Genomic DNA, 26495 nt, shown 5'->3' with positions numbered 1-26495 from the left:
TATAATGGTGTTACTTACTTTCATTCAGCCATTTCTTATAAAAACGAAGCTTTATAATATGTAAATCAGGTCTCTACCAGCAAGTAGGGCGTCTACTTGCTGGTAGCCGCCGCAAAAAACCGCCCCCTCGTCGTATTGATTGACAGGGCCAGCCGCGATCTCCTCCTCCGGCCCTGTCAGCATTTTAAAAATCGCGCGCCTCTGTTCATTCGGCGCAGGCGCTCTGAAATGAGGAGGCTCGTCTCCTCAGAACTCCCTCAGTGCGCCTGCGCCGATGACATCACCGAAAGAGAAGACGTCATCCACACAGGCGCACTGAGGGAGTTCTGAGGAGACGAGCCTCCTCATCTCAGAGCGCCTGCGCCGAATGAACAGAGGCGCGCGATTTTTAAAATGCTGACAGGGCCGGCCGGAGGAGGAGATCGCGGCTGGCCCTGTCAATCAACACGACGAGGGGGCGTTTTTTTGCGGCGGCTACCAGCAAGTAGACGCCCTACTTGCTGGTAGAGACCTGATTTACATATTATAAAACTTCGTTTTTATAAGAAACGGCTGAATGAAAGTAAGTAACACCATTATATTTTCATATATCGCACTATAAGGAATGTAACTAGCCCCAAAAAAAAATATGACTTTAGTGGGGTGACAGAAGCCCTTTAAAGAAACACTGAAACATCTTACTCATGGATAATACCCTGCGGAAATATTTGCCTCCCAATCCATCCATCACCTACAGACGGGAGAAAAGCTTAAGGGACATACTAGTACACAGCCGCTACCAAGGTACAAACCCAAATAGATTATTTGGTTCGAAGGGACCCAATTGGGGACATCGTCCTTGTGGCAATTGTGTTGCCTGCCCCAATATAGTGAGAACTACAACATTCACAGATGGTACCGGCCACAGATCTTACATTACGCACGCCATATCTTGTAGTACGATTGGTGTAGTCTATGTGGCCAGCTGCCCATGTAATCTTTTATATGTAGGCATGACGTCATGGGAATTGAAAAAACGTACCAGAGCGCATTTCTTGGGAATTAGCGCGGCCAAGGACGAAAAGGACTTAACAAGACTGAACACCATCCCTCGTCATTGTAAAATCCATCATGAATGCAACGGCTCTCTCCTGAAGGTATTGATAGGATACTGGTTGACAATAGGGGAGGGAACTGGAAACGCCTACTGGCACAGAGGGAGGCGAAATGGATCTTTGAGCTCAGTACAGTCGCCCCTCATGGCCTCAATGAAGGTTTCAGTTTCTCTCCATTTTTGTGATAATAATGTATAGATTGTAAGGTAATAAGGTCTTTTCTGCATTCTGTATATTTCATCTAACTTTGGTTTTAATATTGTGCCCATATAGTTATAACTGGTTTTGTTATTTTATTTATTCTATTTTAGGTGGTGGGATACTGGGATATATACGTGTCTAAATTAGGATGATGATGAGATGTTACAGATGTCACACATATTTAATATTTTTATTATATATTAATTAATGTATTTATTATATATATATATATATATATATATATATATATATGGTATATATTATGCACTGCTTAGTACAATTGTGTTTTTCCACTGGCACACTGCACCTTCATGCGTAACGCACTTTGCACTTTAATATTAAATCTATATATACATAGATATATATACTATGTATAGCAAAAAATAAAGATATATATTATATATATATATATATAAATTTTTCTTCCATAATTATCTTATACACTCACCCAAAGAATTATTAGGAACACCATACTAATACGGTGTTGGACCCCCTTTTGCCTTCAGAACTGCCTTAATTCTATGTGGCATTGATTCCACAAGGTGCTGATAGCATTCTATAGAAATGTTGGCCCATATTGATAGGATAGCATCTTGCAGTTGATGGAGATTTGAGGGATGCACATCCAGGGCACGAAGCTCCCGTTCCACCACATCCCAAAGATGCTCTATTGGGTTGAGATCTGGTGACTGTGGGGGCCATTTTAGTGCAGTGAACTCATTGTCATGTTCAAGAAACCAATTTCAAATGATTCGAGCTTTGTGACATGGTGCATTATCCTGCTGGAAGTAGGCATCAGAGGATGGGTACATGGTGGTCATGAAGGGATGGACATTGTCAGAAACAATGCTCAGGTAGCCCGTGGCATTTGAACGATGGCCAATTGGCACTAATGGGCATAAAGTGTGCCCAGAAAACATCCCCCACACCATTACACCACCACCACCAGCCTGCACAGTGGTGACAAGGCATGATGGATACATGTTCTCATTCTGTTTACGCCAAATTCGGACTCTACCATTTGAATGTCTCAACAGAAATCGAGACTCATCAGACCAGGCAACATTTTTCCAGTCTTCAACAGTCCAATTTTGGTGAGCTCGTGCAAATTGTAGCCTCTTTTTCCTATTTGTAGTGGAGATGAGTGGTACCCGGTGGGGTCTTCTGATGTTGTAGCCCATCCGCCTCAAGGTTGTGCGTGTTGTGGCTTCACAAATGCTTTGCTGCAGACCTCGGATGTAACGAGTGGTTATTTCAGTCAACGTTGCTCTTCTATCAGCTTGAATCAGTCGGCCCATTCTCCTCTGACCTCCAGCATCAACAAGGCATTTTCGCCCACAGGACTGCCGCATACTGGATGTTTTTCCCTTTTCACACCATTCTTTGTAAACCCTAGAAATGGTTGTGCGTGAAAATCCCAGTAACTGAGCAGATTGTGAAATACTCAGACCGGCCCGTCTGGCACCAACAACCATGCCATGCTCAAAATTGCTTAAATCACCTTTCTTTCCCATTCTGACATTCAGTTTGGAGTTCAGGAGATTGTCTTGACCAGGACCACAACCCTACATGCATTGAAGCAACTGCCATGTGATTGGTTGACTAGATAATCGCATTAATGAGAAATAGCCCAGGTGTTCCTAAAAATTCTTTAGGTGCGTGTATATTGTGTATTGCGCGATGATGTTTTGATTAATTAGTGATTCAATATAAATAAAATCATGGTATGAAATGAACTATGGGAGTAATCATGTGTTATATGGTTTTGTATATGTATTTGATTCATTATTTATTTTATTTGACATCTAATATTATCATGGTATTCTTCACTTATTGTATCCTAATAATCAGGAAATGATATAAGTTACACAATCATGTTTTTTTTTAAGTATTACGATTTGTATATTATATCAATTCATTTTAATATACAGTAGTAAGCATTGATGGTCAGGGCATGGCTGAAGCTATCACTATGTAGAAGCGTGTTATGCGTTCCAGTTTGAAACGCAACCGGACCTCCGGAAACATTGGATCGTGATCTGCGCTCCACAGTGGAGCGTATGCCGGATGTCCGGCTGGACGATATGTGTTCCACTGTGGACAGCGGCTCCGATCTGATTTCTCCTACATATGCGCTATATATATATACATTTCCTTGTCTGTACTTTTCATTATTTATTTTAGGTCCTCCCCCTTTTTTCTAAGATAATCTAAGATGCTATCTTTGACGAGATAGTTAGTGGGTGGTCCCTTACCAATAATAGGATGTGATGTCATGCGTTGCAGCGTGGAACGCAGGCCATGTTCATTCTTTAAGCACATGTGCTGGCACAATCTCATAGGTATTCCCACATTTGTTTTAGATTTTTTAATTATTAGGGGAGGGTATATAAGGTTAAGGAGCACACTACACACTTATCCCCTGAGGAAGCGATTGGGAAACGCGTCAGAACCACATTGGTCGGTATTATCCTCTACATTATGTACTCCTTGATGAATGTTGTATGTATTACATTGCACCAAGCACTTTATTTGTAACTTAGCAAGGTGATTTTTCCTTTGACTTTCATTCATTTTTTTAAAGGAGGTTGAACTTTATAATTTGGGATAAATCTTCTGCCCCCTCCTGTTTTGGATGATGTTGAAGGAAACTTAATATTAATACTATTCATCAACGGGTCTTGTAGTTTGGCATAAGACACTTTATTTGTGGTTCTGTTTTTCTTTATTCCTGTGTATGCTGCCATTACTGGTTTTTAAGTCTGTTTGATATGATTCTGCTCTCTGGTGCATTCAGTGGCGTAGGGATCGCCATAGCAACCATAGCAGTAGCCCATCCAGGCCACCTTCTGTTGATTATTATTATTATTTTTTTTACACACACACTACACACAGGAAGCCAGGCCCGAGCCCAATGGCGTAACTACCGGCACCCCGGCAGCATATGTGACAGTTTATTTTCAAGTTAGTTAAATATCGATTCTTGTCTTAATGTTCAGGGCCCCTTCACAGAAGCGGCGGCGGCTGACCAGGCCCCCTCAATAATGTGATCTAATCTTACTGTCTCCTGATGTGTCTGGGATTCGAACCCACAACCTCCAATATATCAGTGGCAAAGCATTTACCCACACAGCCATAAAGGCTGCATTGCAACTGGCTGAAAATGTGTATAGATGTACACTTAGCCAGCTATAACAGTACAAGTCTCATATTTTTTCAGTCAGCAGCAAGGCAGCTCTTATGGTCTTGTGGTTAGCTGCTTTGCCTCTGATACACAAGGTCGTGGGTTCAAATCCCTGCAGAAACTTTCCTGAAATACAAGCACTGAATCCATATATGGACATACAGGGCGGGACACAGGAAGAGGCTGCATCGCAGTATTATAGTAGTACGTATCTTAGCAACATCATCTTTTTTGATTGAATATTTTGAGTCTTGGTCATTTTTTTAAAGTTTTTTTTACCGACTGTTACTGCCATGGGGGGGAGCGGGAGGCACTTGATACTGGCACATGGGGGGGGGGGGGTTGGCACCTGATACTGGCACATGGGGGGAGAGAGGCACTTGATACTGGCACTTTTTTTGGGGGGGGGGAGATGGCACTATGATATACTGGGACATGGGGGGGAGAGAGAGGCACTTGATACTGGCATGTGGGGGGGGGGTGGCACTTGATACTGGGACATGGGTGGGTTTGGCTGGCACTATGATAATGGCACATGGGGGGATAGGCACTTGATACTGGCATTTGGGGGGTGTTGGCACTTGATACTGGCACATGGGTGGGTTTGGCACTATGATATTGGCACATGGGGGGAGAGAGGCACTTGATACTGGCACATGATGGGGGGGCATCTATGGGGACACTTACTGGCACATTATTGGGGGGCATTATGGGGGACACTAGGCCGGCAGCCTATCAGAGGCCGGACACTGAGGGGCATCTACTGGGGCACTATATATGGGGCATTTTATACTGGTACATTATGGGGGGCACTAGCAGGAAGGGGGGAGAGGAGCACTATGGGGGAATTTACTGGGGGCACTATATAGGGATATTTTATACTGGGACATTATGGGGGCACTATGGGGACATTAGCTCAACTGGGGGCATTACAAGGGCTTTATTACTCCCCCATGGTATGACCCCCTAGTAGCAGCACCAGCCTCTCCCTGCTCTGCTATTCCTCTGCCCCTTCTCCAAATCCTTATTATGAAATCTTTCTCATTAGGATAAAACACATCATCAGCTCCGCCGAGCCCCCGGCCAAGTGTGGAAGTGGCGTCCGAGATCCCCAAGGGCCAAGCCAAGTAATTGTAAGTTTTCATATGAAATATGTTTATGTTATACACATATAGCATACACTGTGCCACACAATGTACAGTATACCGCTACACTGTGCCAAAGGAGTGGGGTTTACACAGGAGGAGGGAGGTGCGAAGCGCGCTGGGGGGGCCCTTACAAATATTTGCTGTGGGGCCCAGTCACTTCTAGTTACGCCCCTGGGTGCATTCCATAATAAAATACCTAAAATTATAGATAAAAGTGCAGTTGTGTGGTAATCGCATTAATTTCACCAAAGAGAAATATGAAAGGTGCAGATTTCTGCTTATTGTGATTCACTATTAGAAGGAGTTACCTTCGGTGGAGGCTCCTGTGCAGGAACCGGTTCAATGATTTTAGGAGGAGGACGTTGCCGGTTATTTCTTTCCTTGTCCTTTACAATTTCTTTTTCTGTCTGATAGATATCACTGCAAATGCAAAATGATAAAGGATTAAGAACCTGACCATGACTCAAAATATTCAACGAAAAAAGATGATGTTGCTAAGATACGTACTACTATAATACTGCCCCATGTATAAAAAAAAACAAAAACTCCTACAATAGTGTCTCCTATGTATAATAATATAACAACTATAATACTGCCACCTATGTACAAGAATATAACTACTATAATACTGCTCCTATGTACAAGAATATTACTACTATAATACTGCTCCTATGTACAAGAATATAACTACTATAATACTGCTCCTATATACAGGAATATAACTACTATAATACTGCTCCTATGTACAATAATATAACTACTATAATACTGCCTCATATGTACAAGAATATAACTACTATAATACTGCTCCTATGCACAATAATATAATTACTATAATACTGCTCGTATGTACAAGAATATAACTGCTATAATACTGCTCCTATGTACAAGGATATCACTGCTTCTCGGGCACTGTCAAAATTTGGCCTTCCGGACCAGTTCATCCAATCCATCTTCTCACTTTATTCGCTCCCCTCTGCCAGGGTCCGGATCAACGGCACGCTCTCTCCAGCCTTTCCCATTACTAATGGGACAAGGCAAGGTTGCCCTCTGTCGCCTGCCCTTTTTGTTATTGTCATGGAGACCCTGCTGGCCATAATTCGGCAAGATCCGGACATTCAGGGGATCACTCTAGGGTCACATACCCATTTGACAGCTGCTTTCGCAGATGACCTCCTGGTCATCACGTCCAACCCCCTGACCTCATTTCCCAAACTCCAAGCCCTTTTTGAGGAATATGGATTGGTCTCTAACTTTAAGATTAATTATACTAAGTCACAAGCCCTGAATATTTCATGTCCATCTTCTACCGTCAAACGGCTCAAAAGTTCCACCGCCTTTTCATGGGCCCCCAAATCAATCCCATTCCTGGGCACTCATATCTCAGCGAAGCCAGAGGAACTTTATGAGCTTAATCAAGCCCCCCTCCTTAGATCCATTAGATCGCATTTACACTCCCTGAAACTCCCGTTCATATCGTGGATTGGAAGGAAGAATTATATCAAAGCTTTTATTGTCCCCAGACTACTTTACCTCATCCAAACACTCCCCATTTGGCTACCCCATTCCTTCTTTGTGGAGGTCCGCAGAATCTTCTCAGCTTTTGTATGGTCTGGTGGGTCCCCCAGAATAGCATATACCACCCTCACTCGGGAGAGAAGGTTGGGAGGCTCCGGCCTACCTGACATATACCTTTACTATAAGGCATCTATGCTAAACAGAGCTTTGTGCCTTCTCTCCTGGCGCCCTCTCAACATTGTCTCCCAACTGGAGTGTGATATGCTCCCCTATAGGGACAAGCTGGCTCTATGGGGCTTACGCAAAGGCACTGCTAATAATAAGTATGCCTCGCCTTTATGGAAGGGCTTACTACTAGAATGGTTCAAATTATACCAGACCTCGGCCCTTCAGTTTCCTAGCCCGAGTCTTCCCTTACATCTGCTTCAGTCCTACATTCATCCTGCATCTCCTGAGGCAACAGGGATCTGGGCCATGTTGTCCAACCTTAAGCTACAGGACATTGTGTCTGCTTCAGGTGCCTTAGACTGGAGCAAAATTTTCGCACTCCCGAGGGTACAGACGGCCTCTTTCCTGGCGGTTATGGCCTTTAAAAAGGACCTAGCGCTTCTCAGTAATATTCCTAGACCCTCAGAAGATCCCTCCTGGTTAGAGGGGAAACTTTCTAATGCCCAGCGCCCACGGAAGCCTCTCTCCACTTTCTATAAGGAGCTGCTCTCCTCCGCCCCTCCAGACCTGTGGTTCCTCGCAGCCTGGGAAAAGGAGCTATCCACAACTCTATCCGAACCTGAGAAGGCTTTTATCCTCGCCCATTCTCACGGATTCAACCGTTGCATAAAGATACAAGCTAATTCATACAAATTACTTACAAGGTGGTACAAAACGCCGGAATTTCTCCATAAGCTCAACCCTGATATCCCAGATAGTTGCTGGAGGTGCGGAGGAGGTCCTGGCTCTCTATCCCATATTTGGTGGAGTTGTGAGAAAATTCAGCCTTTCTGGGTAGAGATGGTAGCGGCTATAAACAAGGCCTGTAACACCCGTATTACACTAGATGCAAAACTTCTGCTACTTTGGTGCCCTAACGGCATGCTTGCTCCATCAAAGTCGAACCTCCCGACCATGCTTATTACGGCAGCTCGCCTGCTGATACCTCTACTGTGGAGGAATGATTCACCCCCATCCCTATTAATGTGGATCGAGAAAGCCGATCAAATATACAGGTTCAAAGAGCTTGCTCATTGGGAAACATACTCCAGAGCGTTGTTTGTCAAGACATGGTCCCCCTGGAAGCAATATCGTGGATTCTAGATGTGTCTAACTCTTTCCCGTGTCTCGTCTCCCCCTTGTCCTCCGTTAATTTGTATGCACGTGTAATTGTGCTCTTTAAGTTGTGTAGCAACCTTCCAGATATGTTGTGCCTGCTGATTAAGCATGTCTCCAGCTGCGTCTGGTACATAAGATGTATGACTTTTCACATGACTGTGTGTTTTCTTACAATAAAAAGAAATTTGATTAAGGATATCACTGCTATAATACTGCTCCTATGTACAAGAATATAACTACTATAATACTGCCTCCTATGTACAAGAATATAACTACTATAATACTGCTGCTATGTACAAGAATATAACTACTATAATACTGCTCCTATGTACAAGAATATAACTACTATAATACTGCCTCCTATGTACAAGAATATAACTACTATAATACTGCCTCCTATGTACAAGAATATAACTACTATAATACTGCTCCTATGTAGTAGAATATAACTACTATAATACTGCTCCTATGTACAAAAATATAACTGCTATAATACTGCTCCTATGTACAAGAATATAACTACTATAATACTGCTCCTATGTACAGGAATATAACTACTATAATACTGCCTCCTATGTACAAGAATATAACTACTATAATACTGCTCCTGTGTACAAGAATATAACTGCTATAATACTGCCTCCTATGTACAGGAATATAACTACTATAATACTGCCTCCTATGTACAAGAATATAACTGCTATAATACTGCCTCCTATGTACAGGAATATAACTACTATAATACTGCTCCTATGTACAAGAATATAACTACTATAATACTGCTCCTATGTACAAGAATATAACTACTATAATACTGCATCCTATGTACAAGAATATAACTACTATAATACTGCCTCCTATGTACAAGAATATAACTACTATAATACTGCTCCTATGTACAAGAATATAACTACTATAATACTGCTCCTATGTACAAGAATATAACTACTATAATACTGCTCCTATGTACAAGAATATAACTACTATAATACTGCCTCCTATGTACAGGAATATAACTACTATAATACTGCTCCTATGTACAAGAATATAACTACTATAATACTGCTCCTATGTACAAGAATATAACTACTATAATACTGCTCCTATGTACAAGAATATAACTACTATAATACTGCTCCTATGTACAAGAATATAACTACTATAATACTGCCTCCTATGTACAGGAATATAACTACTATAATACTGCCTCCTATGTGCAAGAATATAACTGCTATAATACTGCTCCTATGTACAAGAATATAACTACTATAATACTGCTTCTATGTACAAGACTATAACTACTATAATACTGCTCCTATGTACAAGAATATAACTACTATAATACTGCTCCTATGTACAAGAATATAACTACTACAATACTGCTCCTATGTACAAGAATATAACTACTATAATACTGCTCCTATGTACAAGAATATAACTACTATAATACTGCTCCTATGTACAAGAATATAACTACTATAATACTGCTCCTATGTACAAGAATATATCTACTATAATACTGCTCCTATGTACAAGAATATAACTACTATAATACTGCTCCTATGTACAATAATATAACTACTATAATACTGCTCCTATGTGCAAGAATATAACTACTATAATACTGCTCCTATGTACAAGAATATAACTACTATAATACTGCTCCTATGTACAAGAATATAACTACTATAATACTGCTCCTATGTACAAGAATATAACTACTATAATACTGCTCCAATGTACAAGAATATCACTACTATAATACTGCTCCTATGTACAAGAATATAACTACTATAATACTGCCTCCTATGTACAAGAATATAACTACTATAATACTGCTCCTATGTACAAGAATATAACTACTATAATACTGCTCCTATGTACAAAAATATAACTGCTATAATACTAATTAATGAAGGCAGGTATCTGGAATACTGTAAATATTTGGAGGTCACAGATGATCAGCAGCCTGTATGTCAGGGACTTTTAGACTTAAAGTAATATTTAAGTATGTTCAGTAATTTTATTTTCTTAATTCTTATTATAAACTAGACATTAAGCCTGTTACAATAACGGGCGCTAGAACAGTGGTGCATTAACATTAGTAGGAACAGTCTATAATAAATGGCAAGGGGACGGTTGGCACTGACTGGTGGTGCTGAGACTGCTGGCAGCGGCTGGTGGCTGAGACTGCTGGCACTGACTGGTGGCTGAGACTGCTGGCACTGACTGGTGGCTGAGACTGCTGGCACTGACTGGTGGCTGAGACTGCTGGCACTGTGACTGGTGGTTGTGGCTGGTGGCACTAACTGATGGCTGAGACGGCTGGCACTGACTGGTGACTGAGACTGCTGGCACTGTGACTGGTGGCACTGACTGATGGCTGAGACGGCTGGCACTGACTGGTGGCTGAGACTGCTGGCACTGTGACTGGTGGCACTGACTGATGGCTGAGACGGCTGGCACTGACTGGTGGCTGACACTGCTGGCAGCGGCTGCTGTCTGTGGCTGAGAGTACTAGGACTGTGCGTCTCTGTGATGCACGGACAGTCATGGCGGCGCTCTGACGTGGAGAGCACACCATAACCTGCGAGCGGCGGCAGTGATTGGGCGGCACGCAGGTGCGGGCGTGGTGTGGAGCGCTGTGTGAGGCTTTATCAGCTCGCTGCACATGTGCAGTTCAATTATCGGCACACACGCACAGACACGTAGCCCTGAGCACGCACACAGGGCTTTTATTATAAGAGATTGCTTGTACCATTGGTTCCCTCAAACACAATCTATAATAATCATATATTCAGAGAAAAATGAATGACATCCTATTTTCATGTCATCTTAGCCTCTAGATCAGGGGTGCACAACCTGCAGCCCGGGGGCCACATGCGGCCCTTGATACCATTCTGTGCGGCCCCCAACCATCTGGTAACAGACATGTATGCCTATGTCTTGTGGCTGCTCACATGTATTTTTCATGTATTTCTCCCATTAGATGGGAGTCCTAGAAGTGTAACTAGACATTAATGGTATATAATGTGTGTTCAATATGCCATAAGTACAACATTTCAGTTGTTAATACACCTTTAAATTGTAATTGCGGCCCTCGTCATTGGTTCAGTCTGGCAATGTGGCCCCCAACCAGGAAACGTTGTGCACCCCTGCTCTAGATGGAGCTGTTTTATTGATAAAGCTGTATACACAGACATCAAAGAAACAGCTCCCTCTGGAGGCTAAGATGACATGAAAATTGGATATCATTTCTTTTTCTCTGGATATCTGTTCTTGACCATGTTTCATTTCATTTTAGAGGAAAGGGTGGCTGAGACCTCGCCGTGTGATGATTGGTCGGCGCGCCGTGCGCGCTGGTGTGGGCGGCGCAGTTTGGCGGCGGTGATTGGGTGGCGCGATGGTGTGGGCGGTGGGAACAGCGCGTAGAGCGCTGTGTGCTGATTGGTCGGCACGCCACGCATGCCCAGTGTAAAAATCGGCACACACGCACGGACACAGCGCACGCACACAGGGATTTTATTATTTTGGATATATTCCCAAATACCTTTCATTAGTAATAATGGCTCATTTTGTCTTGGGAGTAGTCATTAGAAATAATAAAATGGCTGCCATCCAATTAGTACACACAAAACCTGTCCTAATCACACAGGAGGACAAGTTACTTCACAACACTGAGCTAAAGAGCTGCCTCATCCTCCTCTCTGCTCTGCTTGTCAGTATACAGCTGATAAAATCTTCAGCTGAATCTCTGTAGGAGTGGAGTTCATGAGGAGACATGAAGTACAGAAAGGAGGTGGGGGTAATTAGCAACAGCTCTTGTATGCAGTCTCCATTTCCACAGTCTTTCTTGTCCGTCCTCTCTGTACTTCATGTCTCCTCATGAATTCCATTCCTACAGAGATTCAGCTGAAGATCTTATCATCTGTATTCAGGATCATAATCCCTGACAAGCAGAGCAGAGAGGAGGATGAGGCAGCTCTTTAGCTCAGTGCTGTTAACTAACTTGTCCTCTTGTGTGATTAGGACAGGTTTTGTGTGCACTAATAGGACGGCGGCCATTTTATTTTTTCTTATGATTGCTCTCAAGACAAGACGAGCCATTATAACTATGAAAGGTTTGGGAATATATCCATAATACAAACCGGATTCCAAAAAAGTTGGGACACTATACAAATCGTGAATAAAAACTGAATGCAATGATGTGGAGGTGCCAACTTCTAATATTTTATTTAGAATAGAACAAATCACGGAACAAAAGTTTAAACTGAGAAAATGTACCATTTTAAGGGAAAAATATGTTGAATCAGAATTTCATGGTGTCAACAAATCCCCAAAAAGTTGGGACAAGGCCATTTTCACCACTGTGTGGCTTCTCCCCTTCTTCTTACAACACTCACCAGACGTCTGGTGACCGAGGAGACCAGTTTCTCAAGTTTAGAAATAGGAATGCTCTCCCATTCTTGTCTAATACAGGCCTCTAACTGTTCCATCGTCTTGGGCCTTCTTTGTTGCACCTTCCTCTTTATGATGCGCCAAATGTTCTCTATAGGTGAAAGATCTGGACTGCAGACTGGCCATTTCAGTACCCGGATCCTTCTCCTACGCAGCCATGATGTTGTGATTGATGCAGAATGTGGTCTGGCATTATCTTGTTGAAAAATGCAGGGTCTTTCCTGAAAGAGATGACGTCTGGATGGGAGCAGATGTTGTTCTAGAACCTGAATATATTTTTCTGCATTGATGGTGCCTTTCCAGACATGCAAGCTGCCCATGCCACACGCACTCATGCAACCCCATACCATCAGAGATGCAGGCTTCTGAACTGAGCGTTGATAACAACTTGGGTTGTCCTTGTCCTCTTTGGTCCGGATGACATGGCGTCCCAGATTTCCAAAAAGAACTTCGAATCGTGACTCGTCTGACCACAGAACAGTCTTCCATTTTGCCACACTCCATTTTAAATGATCCCTGGCCCAGTGAAAACGCCTGAGCTTGTGGATCTTGCTTAGAAATGGCTTCTTCTTTGCACTGTAGAGTTTCAGCTGGCAGCGGCGGATGGCACGGTGGATTGTGTTCAGTGACAATGGTTTCTGGAAGTATTCCTGAGCCCATTCTGGGATTTCCTTTACAGTAGCATTCCTGTTTGTGGTGCAGTGTCGTTTAAGGGCCCGGAGATCACGGGCATCCAGTATGGTTTTACGGCCTTGACCCCTACGCACAGAGATTGTTCCAGATTCTCTGAATCTTCGGATGATGTTATGCACAGTTGATGATGATAGATGCAAAGTCTTTGCAGTTTTCCGCTGGGTAACACCTTTCTGATATTGCTCCACTATCTTTCTGCGCAACATTGTGGGAATTGGTGATCCTCTACCCATCTTGGCTTCTGAGAGACACTGCCACTCTGAGAAGCTCTTTTTATACCCAATCATGTTGCCAATTGACCTAATTAGTGTTAATTGGTCTTCCAGCTCTTCGTTATGCTCAAATTTACTTTTTCCAGCCTCTTATTGCTACTTGTCCCAACTTTTTGGGGATTTGTTGACACCGTGAAAATTTGAATCAACGTATTTTTCCTTTAAAATGATACATTTACTCGGATTAAACGTTTGATCTGTCATCTACCTTCTATTACAAATAAAATATTGACGTTTGCCATCTCCACATCATTGCATTCAGTTTTTATTCACAATTTGTTAGTGTCCCAACTTTTTTGGAATCCGGTTTGTAATAAAATACAGTGGTATTTAAAGTATTTCATTTTCTTAATTCCCGGAGAACCCCTTTAAAGCTGAAGTTTCAGCACCTACACAATGGTTGCCTCAGTCACTGTATAATCACTTAATGATGGTGCATATTTGGTAACAGATTACTACACTGCTTTGTATTGAGTCCCGGGCTGGTGCCAAAGCCATCTGTCATTGTGTCACTGCAGCTATTAGTCTTTCAGGTTCCATTTTTGAGCGTGCTCTTCATTGTTGCGCTATAAATAGTAGAACGCACCAGTGGATATACCATGCTTTGGACTTTTAAAGATATATTACACTATTTACTTTGGGTTTTTGATCTGCAGTATATTCTATCAGAGTCTAATCTGCTTTGTGACTCACTACTGAGGATTTATGGAGTTGCACTGCATTCATCTGCTGTCAGAAATGTTCTCCTAAATCTTACGCAGTACTTGCATTGAGTTTGTTAATATTGTTATATGGAGACTCGTAAATTACGCCAGTCACTTTCCGGTGACTAATGCTCCTTATATGGTGCTGACACTGCTGAGCATGAAATATAAGGCACAGGAGCAGAACTTTTTAATTCAGAATCAAACTTCTGAGATCTTAACCACTTCTCTAATACGTTTGGAGGGAGAAGATCCGAGATCTGACCATGACAGCATTGGCTTGAGTTAGATCAAGGATTGGATGCCCAATGTATTTGTGGTTCAATATGGACAGCAACCCTTGGTCCCAGCCAACTTGAGGTTGAGTATGATGTCTACACTGTAGGCACCATGGAAGCAATGATGATGCTACTCAGAGTACAAATAACGACATACCCTAATGTATAATGGGTTGCAACACATCTGATCTGTGTTTACGACTTTGGTCTCATGTAGTGTGATGACACTATGTTGGGTCAATCTCAGAGCACAGCAAGTGGGTTACTATGATCAGATGCCCTAAGTGTGCCAACAAGCCACCTTGCCTTGACCAGGGTACTGGGATACAAGGCTAGCACTGCAAACTGCCCAAAACATCCTAATAACCTTTGCCTTGGTTAAAAGAAGGTCCTCCTAGGCCTCTGGTTCAACATGTAGTACTGGTAATTTTTGTAACCCTAGTCTAAAAGGTTGTGCAGGTATCACAGTGGGGTTCTTTAAATGATCCAGTCATGGTCAGAGCTGAAGAGAAATTCATGACCAGACTCAAAATGTATGCCTCACCCTAGTCTCAGTTTTATTATCCTTTGGAAGAAAGATGGTGGGTTGGGATCCACTTTTTCAAATACTGTTAGTAATAGTAGTAGTAAGTGCTGGATGATAGAGGATATTCGGCCATGATTGTGGGACCACTGTCCACAACAACCACAAAGAGCAGAAATATGCACAAAACAGTTATCATTTCCCTTCCTCCACTCCTGGTAAAAGCTCAGCGGGACCATCAATAAGAAGCAACAGGTCCTCCCAAAGGTTGTAGAATTTTTTTTACCTTAAGCTGCAGGCCAGCTCTGTGAATTTGGGTCTTTCAAAAGAGTCGTAGGTCCAGCATCGTGTCATTAGTGTGTAGAGAGTCGGAGGACACACCTCTGGCTTTGGAAGTCGATCTCCTTTCTCGATGACGCTGATCACATCTTTGTTCTCCAGCCAGAAGAAAGGCTGCTTGCCATAGGACAAGATCTCCCACATACAAACTCCTAAAATGAAAAGGAGATGCATTATCTCCCGACCGATCATGAGGTCAAAAAATTATTACAAAAATTTTGCCCTGGCTGAACAAACTGTCCAGACCACTGCTATAGTCACCCTCTTGCCCATAATGAGCATCTCATAGATCAATGCCACTAATATTGGAGTTCAATAGGTGACCTAGGGTCAGGATATACATGGTCGGCTGGCCTCTTGAAATGGCCAGCCTGTGATGCTACCAGATCTATGGGATGAACCAGCCAAGTAGACCACACTGGTACCAGTTTAACAGAATTTTAACCATTCATATGGTACCACCTGTGGAAAACCCTCGTTACTTTGTCTTAGTCTTTTATTTTCTTTGCTGGCACCAAGATGTCTCACCAAACATCCAGACATCGCTGGCTGAGGTAAAGCGCCGGAAGTTTATCGATTCTGGAGCCATCCACTTGATAGGGAGACGGGTCACAGAGGCTGTGAAAAGACAAAAAAGGAATAAAAATAGGTCTTCTTAACGTCCACTTGAATACAATCATTTGACTTATCCTGAGGACAAGATCACGTTGGGGTTGGTTGAGTCAATGAGCTTGGATGCCTCCAATTTCCAAAAGCTGTGATCTTTTGGCATTTATCTTTAAAATGCTGAAAGATCATTTTGGGCTGAATTTTGCCTTTAAGTTAACTGTATATATGAACCCCAACCCTTTTGCATCATGATGGATCCCCTGAATTTCTTTCCTCCATCCTTAGGGACCTGCATAAACCCATTGTTGGGCTACCCAAAGCATTCCAATATTCTATTCCCAACCTGAGCATCTTTGAGTTCCTCCATAAATTACCCACTATTTTTGGTGGGTGGGCTCCAATAAATATGTGTAGGGGTCTCCCATTGAAGCAGAGCCTTTTAGCGCATCATCATTGGCATCACCAATGGGCATTGTCCCCAAATGATACCAGAATTTCTGGATACTTTGTAGACAAGAAAAGAGAACCCCAAAAGGAATCTCTTCATGGAGAGAGTAATAAAATGACACTTTAAAGTCTCTTCTGAAGGACAATACATTAAATGAGCTTACATGACCCCTATAAGGGTGTGTCTGTCAGCACTCTGTTGGGACATTACAAGCTTTATCTAGCAGAATCTTGAATCCAGCTCTGAGTGTAACTGCGTTTTAAGACATGATGTAACTCAAGATCAGGATAAGTCGGGTGATCCGCTGTGAGTACTAACCTTTATAATACTCCTCTTCTTCTATGTACCTGGAGAGTCCAAAATCTCCTAACTTCACGCACTCATGAGAAGCCACGAGTATGTTCCTGACTGCAATGTCCCTGTAACACAGAGTTGTGTATTTTATGCCATCAGATGGAAGAAACCGTGGAAATATAGTATTTCGCTAAAACAATGTTACGACTCCAGGTACACCATGCTCTAGCTTCCTTCTGATCTTGAGATGGGCACACACATCGGCCTTCACGGTACAGTTACAATCAGTGACTCCATCTTAGCTGCAGTGTCTATTGGAGTCCCAAGGCCACATCCTATGTAATTACTGCAGCTCTACTTGTTCTGACTGGCTGCTGAATATAAGCACAAGCCCACCTCAAGTTCAAAAGTAATATCTTACATATAAAGCTGATTTCTATTATAATCTACAGTTGAATAATAATAATTCAACTCCAATATTTGTGCTTCATGCTACAGTGCCCCAGAGGACTACTACAAAGAGTCCATTACCAACGACAAAGTTAATGCAAAGTTTCTTGAGGTAAATGGTGTGATTTGTTATGGACATACACTTAATGGCATTGTATGGACAACATACGGTTAACAACTTGGCAAATTGAGCCAGATCCCGTCCCCCTGACAAGTCAGTGTTGACTGAGGGAGTCTAGTTTGAGCAGTGCAAGGAAGACATTTGCGCAACAGCTCCTGCACAGGTAGACCCAAGTTCAGAAGAGTCTAATCTCCGAGCCTACAATTTCCGTGGAAGTAACCCTTCTACTAAAGTGCTCCAGAGAGAAGGAGAGCAGACATCTAAGAAGGTCTAGAACTCAGGAGGCCATGCAAGCTTCAGAAAGCAAGGTATTGTGCTTATTTATGGCACAAAGACTTTGCTGCTGTGGAAGGGACTAGTGCTAAGACATCCTACCACACTTCAAAATCTATTGGCCACCCGTTTCTAAATTTCTGCGCCCCTCAGTAAGGGAACTGTAGAGCGTCTTAATAAGAACCTTATTTCATGTCTGTGGTTCTGCTGGGAGGCTGCAAGTGAGAGAGGGACTACTATAACCACCATTATTGTTGCTGTCCATATGCAGCTAATGAGAGAATATTGCACTGTGATATAATGTGGAACTGTGCTTTGCTTCTATTTCTACTACTACCCCAATCATCAACTTGGTAAAGAGGGACTTTATTGATTAAAAGTAACTGGTCTGATCATTGTCTCCACTATCCATTAGTCCTGCCTGGCACCAAGCACATCATCCTACATCAATGGCAGCCCAACCGACACTAGGCAGGAGCCCCAATACCAGGGTGTAGGAAGAAAGGGTGCAAGCGCCCTAGGGAGTCAAAACCACTTCTCCCATTCTCTCCTCCTAGGCTGCTGCAATGCCATGGGATAGCCACTAGGGGCACTGATAATACAATATAAGGAGCTGTAGATCACTTTACTGCAATGCTGTAAGTATTCACCCCTACAACCTGCTTTCCGTTACCTGTGGACACAGTTAATTCCTTCCAGATAGGCCAGAGCCTTACAGATCTGCAGTGAGTACAGGATCATGCTGAGGACCTGCAGGGTGGTCTTGTGCTTCTCCAGATACTGCCCAAGCTGCGGAGAAACCATAGATATTAATACTCATGTCTCAGTACCAGTTATCAATAACATCAATTACCAGGTGGGAGATCAATGAACCTAAAGTGCAGCTCTGCCTTTAATTCTGGTCCTATAGTCACCTTATGTAAACCCAGGGACTGTGTACTATGTCTTCATTGCCCTTTTTTTTTATGTTTTATCTTATTTTTCTCAGTTCTTTTTTGTGCAGGGTTCCCATGACTCCTGTGCACCGATTCATAGGGGTATCGTTCCACATATAATTTAATAGAGAGGTGGTCTCGCTTGCATTCTGTCCCCTCCATTGAGTTCTATGTGATTTCCAAAAGGACCTGAGCAAACAGTAGTGTAAATCGGCAAATGGGAGAGGTGAGTGCCTTACCGGTGGGATATGCAAATGGGAGGCATTTAAGGCATGTCTTGTGAATATTGGACTACCCATTTAAGTCCTAGGTCCACAAGAGCACCAAAGCCCAAACCAGAGAATGGAGTGAATTGTGCCGCAGAATCAGACGTATGGTTCATTTTTTTTTGCATCACAGACAGTAATGTTTAACCATTATTTGTAGCTTGATCGTTAATTATAATTGAGCACGCCTCGACTAATTACCTCCCCGAATGCGTAGAGCTCCATCACTATCCAGATGGGGTCTTCTTCAATAATTCCGATCAACTTCACAATGTGTGGATGATCCAAGTTCCTCATCAGATCTACCAGGAAAAGACAAGAACTTGTGACTGTAAGTACTGGACCAGAGGAGACGCCTTCTCCGAACTGTGGTTCCATCTGAGACGAGCTCATTGCACAGCTCCCCCTAGGGTCAGCTCCTTGTGAAATGCCACATAAATACTCGTTATCCACACGTCCTGCCGGCTGTGGGCGTCTAAGTGGTTAAACAGAGAGAGACCTTTGTCCCCGGCCTGGCCTCCTCTATGATGAGATTGTCACAGCAGTGTGGGGGCCCACTAAAGGCCCTTAGTCCCGCCATCACAGTAATATGGCGGGTGTAATAACATAAATATTGTCAGCTGGGTCAACCCTATTAAACATTGCCTGGTAGGGTTGATCCTGCTGATTAAAATGATACCTGTCTTGTGAAAATCTGGTGTGGTGTTCTCAAGAAAAAAATGAATTTTTTTAGTGCACCGTGGGGGCGGGGCCTAGCTTCTCAGTGCACCTCAGCTTTCCAGCACTGGCCACGCCCCCTGTGCACTGAGGTCCTCATTTACCTAAAGTAACTCCACAACTGATCCTTACAAGGCGGGTATCATTTTGATCAGCGCCAAAATATAGCTTTGCTTGTGTTGGCAAAAATCCTTGCACCGGCCCTGACCACATCATACGGATAAGCTCTGTGCCCGTAGGGCCAGGCTGAGGTGGCACATGCGGCACTCACAGGCTTCACTCATGAACTTTTCCTTGACGTCCGGGGCGCAGTCCTTCTTACACGTCTTCACAGCGACGTTCACCTTCTCTCCTTTAAGCTGAGACCAGAAGAAAAATTATAATGATCTGCAAGTATACAGTGCAAGCATAAATGACTAGCCGCCATCAGGAGGACTCCCCTATAGGCCTGTATAATGGTATAGTCTATGCAAATTGTGCAGGCTGCCAGGGCATGCTGGGAGTTGAAGTTTCACCACCATTGTGGAGCGCTGTATAAGGTGCAACCACACATTATATACATTTATTCATCAGCACAACCCATTAACCGCTTGCGAAGAAGATACCATTATACATGCCCACAGGGGAGTCCCGATGTGGAGCAGCTCTCCCTGTGTAGTGCGGCTATCCGCAGGCACTTACCTCATTCTTATATACTCCATCGTAGACTTCTCCGAAAAAGCCTTCGCCAAGGATCCGTCCCAACACTACATCATCTCGGCACATGGTATAGCGCGGACCTAGAAAAAAGGGGGCCAATGGAAACATTCCAGTTTAATGTAGCAGAGCGGAGTTTGTCAGGTGTTATATCAAGATATACTCCTACTGCATTATATCACCTAGGACATTAGGGGTGGATCCTAGGACAAAATATATCACGTTGGGACTTTAAACAAGTGTATATTAATGTTATGGCGTGATATTAGACAAGGGGGCGGAGCCATGACTACCTCATTATCGTACAGAAAAGGCAGAATTGCTGTTATTATAAGGTCCATATATCTAATGGACGATCATATGATGTCAATGTAAAATGTTATAGGTAATTGGGGGGGGGGGGGGCTCATTAATATGGATGGAGTTGCCCTTTAAGCTCATGGTCGGGCAGCAGAAGATGTTATATAATGTAATAGACGTACCTCCAGACCTCTGCTCTGACTCCTCCGGTATCTCGGCGTATATATCAGACTCTGGAGGGGATGATAAATGTAACGGATCAACAATTATATGGTTATTATTGAACCTCAGGAAGTGGCGGATTTCCAAAACTCACCGAAGCTGCTGCCTTCTTCCAGCCTCGACCTTCTCTCCGGAACGTCCCTGCGAAAGAAAACGATAAGCATAAAATGTAAAGAATGCTAAAAATTATCTATCAGTGTCTTAATACATCATTACAATGTTCTGAGCTTTGTTTTCTGACACACAGCTCCAAACCCCCTGCTCAGACAATAGAGAGACTGGATGATGAATTCTGACTGCCTGCAGCCACCACTAGAGGGAGCTCACTACACATAGTGCTATTATTGAGTCTAGTCTACAGAACGCTCATGAGCTCCCTCTAGTGGTGGCTCCCAAAGTAAATCATTTAATTCATTTAATGCAGGGGATTTGTAGCTCTGTATCAGCGCATAATTTTGGATATATTTAGATTAAAAACATATCAAAAACTTTCTATTTGTTTGCTTTCAAATACTCAACATTTCCAAAATCTCTGCTTGCTGCCAGGGAGTGGGAACATTTGTGCTTGCATCAGTTGGTAGAAACCTATTACGCCTCGCAGCTGCAGGTTTGCTACAATTCTCTGTGAGCTAAACAGATTCCAGACTGATACATTTTCCCAGCACTGACACATTGTAACAAACTACCAGGACAGGAGAGAGATTTGTGCTGCTGGTGTAGACTGGATACTAGAGCGACAGACCCTCAGCTGCAAGAAATATTAGGTGTGTAATGGGTCTTGAAAAACAAAAAGAATGCTTTCATTCATTGATAGCAAGCATAGATTTTGAAAATGGCAAGAAAAGGAATACAGAGTCTAATATTAGAAATTAGCTTTACTTAAAAATAAGGGTGGGAACTGCTTTAACCTCTTCCTGCAAATCTATGTACTAAGACAGGGATGGCCAACCTGCGGCCCTCCAGCTGTTGCAAAACTACAACTCCCAGCATGCCTGGATAGCCTACAGCAGGGCATGGTGGGAGTTGTAGTTTTACAACAGCTGGAGGGCCACAGGTTGAGCATGCCTGTACTAAGACATAATGTTGCAGTGAGCGCTCAGCTGTGATTGACAGCCCTAAGTGAAGACAAGGTTTTATTGTATTCTGCTGCCACCTACTGGACAATTTGTGAATTACATAATGAATACAAATTGTTGCATTTATAAAAAATGTAAATATATCGAGTTACTGATTGAAAAAAATGTCACAATCCATTATCGGATATGGCGCAGGTATATGGATATGGCATGATTGCGCCATTTTTCTACTGTTTCAGCGTTAGGGGTGAAGGATTTACTTACTGGGTTGGGATTCTAGGCAGACTGATCCGTTTGTCATTTTCTGTGATATAAAATAATATAAAAGTTTAATTAGTCATCATAAAATAACACAAGCGATGGGACAGACTCGTAGTATCGGGCAGTTCTGTCATTGCCTGCGGTGCACTGTAACTATAGGGGGTGCACTCACACCCTGCTGTCTGGAGAGACCCAGTGGCCCCTCTACCACATAAAACACCAGTATTATAAGTGACACATTGTAGCTGTGACCTGTAACACTGACATGCAGTGGCCCATACATCTCACACTTGCTCTATATCCTTAGTGACAGCATGTATCTGTCACTCACTCCATATCATTCATGAGAACACGCATCTGTCACTAACTCTGTATTCTTTGTAAACCCATACATCTCCCACTCGCTCCATATCTTTAGTGACAGCATGTATCTGTCACTCTCTCTGTATCCTGAGAGCATGCATCTGTCACTCTCTCTGTATCCTTAGAGCATGCATCTGTCACTCTCTCTGTATCCTGAGAGCATGTATCTGTCACTCTCTCTGTATCCTGAGAGCATGCATCTGTCACTTGTTCCGTATCCTGAGAGCATGCATCTGTCACTCTCTCTGTATCCTGAGAGCATGCATCTGTCACTCATTCTGTATCCTGATAGCATGCATCTGTCACTCTCTCTGTATCCTGAGAGCATGCATCTGTCACTCTCTCTGTATCCTGAGCGCATGCATCTGTCACTCATTCTGTATCCTGATAGCATGCATCTGTCACTCTCTCTGTATCCTGAGAGCATGCATCTGTCACTCGTTCTGTATCCTGAGAACATGCATCTGTCACTCTCTCTGTATCCTGAGAGCATGCATCTGTCACTCATTCTGTATCCTGATAGCATGCATCTGTCACTCTCTCTGTATCCTGAGAGCATGCATCTGTCACTCTCTCTGTATTCTGAGAGCATGCATCTGTCACTCTCTCTGTATCCTGAGAGCATTAATCTGTCACTCTCTCTGTATCCTGAGAACATGCATCTGTCACTCTCTCTGTATCCTGAGAGCATGCATCTGTCACTCTCTCTGTATCCTGATAGCATGCATCTGTCACCCTCTCTGTATCCTGAGAGCATGCATCTGTCACTCTCTCTGTATCCTGAGAGCATGCATCTGTCACTCTCTCTGTATCCTGAGAGCATGCATCTGTCACTCTCTCTGTATCCTGAGAGCATGCATCTGTCACTCTCTCTGTATCCTGAGAGCATGCATCTGTCACTCTCTCTGTATCCTGAGAGCATGCATCTGTCACTCTCTCTGTATCCTGAGAGCATGCATCTGTCACTCTCTCTGTATCCTGAGAGCATGCATCTGTCACTCTCTCTGTATCCTGAGAGCATGCATCTGTCACTCTCTCTGTATCCTGAGAGCATGCATCTGTCACTCTCTCTGTATCCTGAGAGCATGCATCTGTCACTCTCTCTGTATCCTGAGAGCATGCATCTGTCACTCGTTCTGTATCCTGAGAGCATGCATCTGTCACTCTCTCTGTATCCTGAGAGCATGCATCTGTCACTCTCTCTGTATCCTGAGAGCATGCATCTGTCACTCTCTCTGTATCCTGAGAACATGCATCTGTCACTCGTTCTGTATCCTGAGAACATGCATCTGTCACTCTCTCTGTATCCTGAGAACATGCATCTGTCACTCGTTCTGTATCCTGAGAGCATGCATCTGTCACTCTCTCTGTATCCTGAGAACATGCATCTGTCACTCTCTCTGTATCCTGAGAGCATGCATCTGTCACTCTCTCTGTATCCTGATAGCATGCATCTGTCACCCTCTCTGTATCCTGAGAGCATGCATCTGTCACTCTCTCTGTATCCTGAGAGCATGCATCTGTCACTCTCTCTGTATCCTGAGAGCATGCATCTGTCACTCTCTCTGTATCCTGAGAGCATGCATCTGTCACTCTCTCTGTATCCTGAGAGCATGCATCTGTCACTCTCTCTGTATCCTGATAGCATGCATCTGTCACCCTCTCTGTATCCTGAGAGCATGCATCTGTCACTTGTTCTGTATCCTGAGAGCATGCATCTGTCACTCTCTCTGTATCCTGAGAGCATGCATCTGTCACTCTCTCTGTATCCTGAGAGCATGCATCTGTCACTCATTCTGTATCCTGAGAGCATGCATCTGTCACCCTCTCTGTATCCTGAGAGCATGCATCTGTCACTTGTTCTGTATCCTGAGAGCATGCATCTGTCACTCTCTCTGTATCCTGAGAGCATGCATCTGTCACTCTCTCTGTATCCTGAGAGCATGCATCTGTCACTCATTCTGTATCCTGAGAGCATGCATCTGTCACTCTCTCTGTATCCTGAGAGCATGCATCTGTCACTCTCTCTGTATCCTGAGAGCATGCATCTGTCACTCTCTCTGTATCCTGAGAGCATGCATCTGTCACTCTCTCTGTATCCTGAGAGCATGCATCTGTCACTCTCTCTGTATCCTGAGAACATGCATCTGTCACTCTCTCTGTATCCTGAGAGCATGCATCTGTCACTCTCTCTGTATCCTGAGAGCATGAATCTGTCACTCTCTCTGTATCTCAGTGAGAGTGTGCATCTGTCACTTGTTCTGTATCCTGAGAGCATGCATCTGTCACTTGTTCTGTATCCTGAGAGCATGCATCTGTCACTTGTTCTGTATCCTGAGAGCATGCATCTGTCACCCTCTCTGTATCTCAGTAAGAGTGTGCATCTGTCACTTGTTCTGTATCCTGAGAGCATGCATCTGTCACCCTCTCTGTATCTCAGTAAGAGTGTGCATCTGTCACTTGTTCTGTATCCTGAGAGCATGCATCTGTCACCCTCTCTGTATCTCAGTAAGTGTGTGCATCTGTCACTTGTTCTGTATCCTGAGAGCATGCATCTGTCACCCTCTCTGTATCTCAGTAAGTGTGTGCATCTGTCACTCACTTTGTATCTCAGTGAGAGTGTGCATCTGTCACTTGTTCTGTATCCTGAGAGCATGCATCTGTCACCCTCTCTGTATCTCAGTAAGTGTGTGCATCTGTCACTCACTTTGTATCTCAGTGAGAGTGTGCATCTGTCACTTGTTCTGTATCTCAGTGAGAGTGTGCATCTGTCACTTGTTCTGTATCCTGAGAGCATGCATCTGTCACTCACTTTGTATCTCAGTGAGAGTGTGCATCTGTCACCCGGTCCCTCTCTGTATATCAGTGACAGTGTGCATCTGTCACCCTCTCTGTATATCAGTGACAGTGTGCATCTGTCACTCTCTCTGTATCCTGAGCGCATGCATCGGTCACTCACTCTGTATCCTCAGTGAGAGGATGTATCTGTCACTGACTCTGTATCCTCAGTGAGAGGGTGCATCTGTCACTCACTGTGTATCTTAGTGAGAGCATGCATCTGTCACTCACTGTGTATCTTAGTAAGAGCATGCATCTGTCACTAGCTCCATATCCTTAGTGAGCACATGCACTCTATGGCCCATCATGTGCACTTTGCTAATTGAATGCCAAAACATTTCCAACAGTATATACCCCGAACCTAACACATCCACACAATAGGCAGAAGTGGAGAGTTCACCTTTCCCGGGATAGAAGATGAGGGATTCCTGAGACTCGTTCTGTAGCCGGCAGTACCCATCGATAAGGTCGGCCATGTTTTCTGCCACCGCCAACGATGCCGTTTTGATAGCCAGCGGCTGAAAATCACAAAAGATTATTGCATTATACATTATAGTATTGTAATATTATATGATCTAGCCCTGCAGATGTCAGAGTATGTATCCTATAGCAATGCTATGTACATATGTATTCTACGGAACTACAGAGGGGTCACTACAAAACTACTACAAATCTGTTGGTTAGTCTGGTGTCCTCAGCTATGCCCTGGACCTGACGTGAGAGGAGGACTGGAGTGACATGAAGAACAACAGGAGGGCCAGGAGATTTAAATGGCTTGTAAAAAAACGTCTGCTTTTTTTCAAAAACAGTGCCACCCCTGTTCACAGGTTGTGTGTGGTATTGCAGCTGCATGGAGTATGTAACCAGAGAGAGTCAGCGACATCATCA

General features: G+C 43.4%; 1 protein-coding gene across 1 annotated transcript in view; it reads right to left on the bottom strand.

The window, feature by feature from the left end:
• Window positions 1-26495, bottom strand: part of PTK2B (protein tyrosine kinase 2 beta) — a 164281-nt gene that overhangs the window by 26618 nt on the left and 111168 nt on the right. The window contains exons 11-24 of the mRNA XM_044292491.1: window positions 26008-26125; window positions 22410-22449; window positions 21164-21210; window positions 21030-21080; window positions 20533-20630; window positions 20123-20210; window positions 19336-19436; window positions 18607-18722; window positions 17114-17214; window positions 16267-16356; window positions 15686-15890; window positions 5920-6047; window positions 5719-5753; window positions 4860-4871 (exon numbers count right to left, since the gene is read on the bottom strand). Coding sequence (XP_044148426.1) covers window positions 4860-4871; window positions 5719-5753; window positions 5920-6047; window positions 15686-15890; window positions 16267-16356; window positions 17114-17214; window positions 18607-18722; window positions 19336-19436; window positions 20123-20210; window positions 20533-20630; window positions 21030-21080; window positions 21164-21210; window positions 22410-22449; window positions 26008-26125 — 1230 coding nt within the window. The remainder of the gene's footprint in view (window positions 1-4859; window positions 4872-5718; window positions 5754-5919; window positions 6048-15685; window positions 15891-16266; window positions 16357-17113; window positions 17215-18606; window positions 18723-19335; window positions 19437-20122; window positions 20211-20532; window positions 20631-21029; window positions 21081-21163; window positions 21211-22409; window positions 22450-26007; window positions 26126-26495) is intronic.

This window comes from Bufo gargarizans, chromosome 4 (assembly GCF_014858855.1).
Source record: "Bufo gargarizans isolate SCDJY-AF-19 chromosome 4, ASM1485885v1, whole genome shotgun sequence".
NCBI lineage: Eukaryota > Metazoa > Chordata > Amphibia > Anura > Bufonidae > Bufo > Bufo gargarizans.
This window is presented reverse-complemented; position numbering and strand designations above follow the sequence as displayed.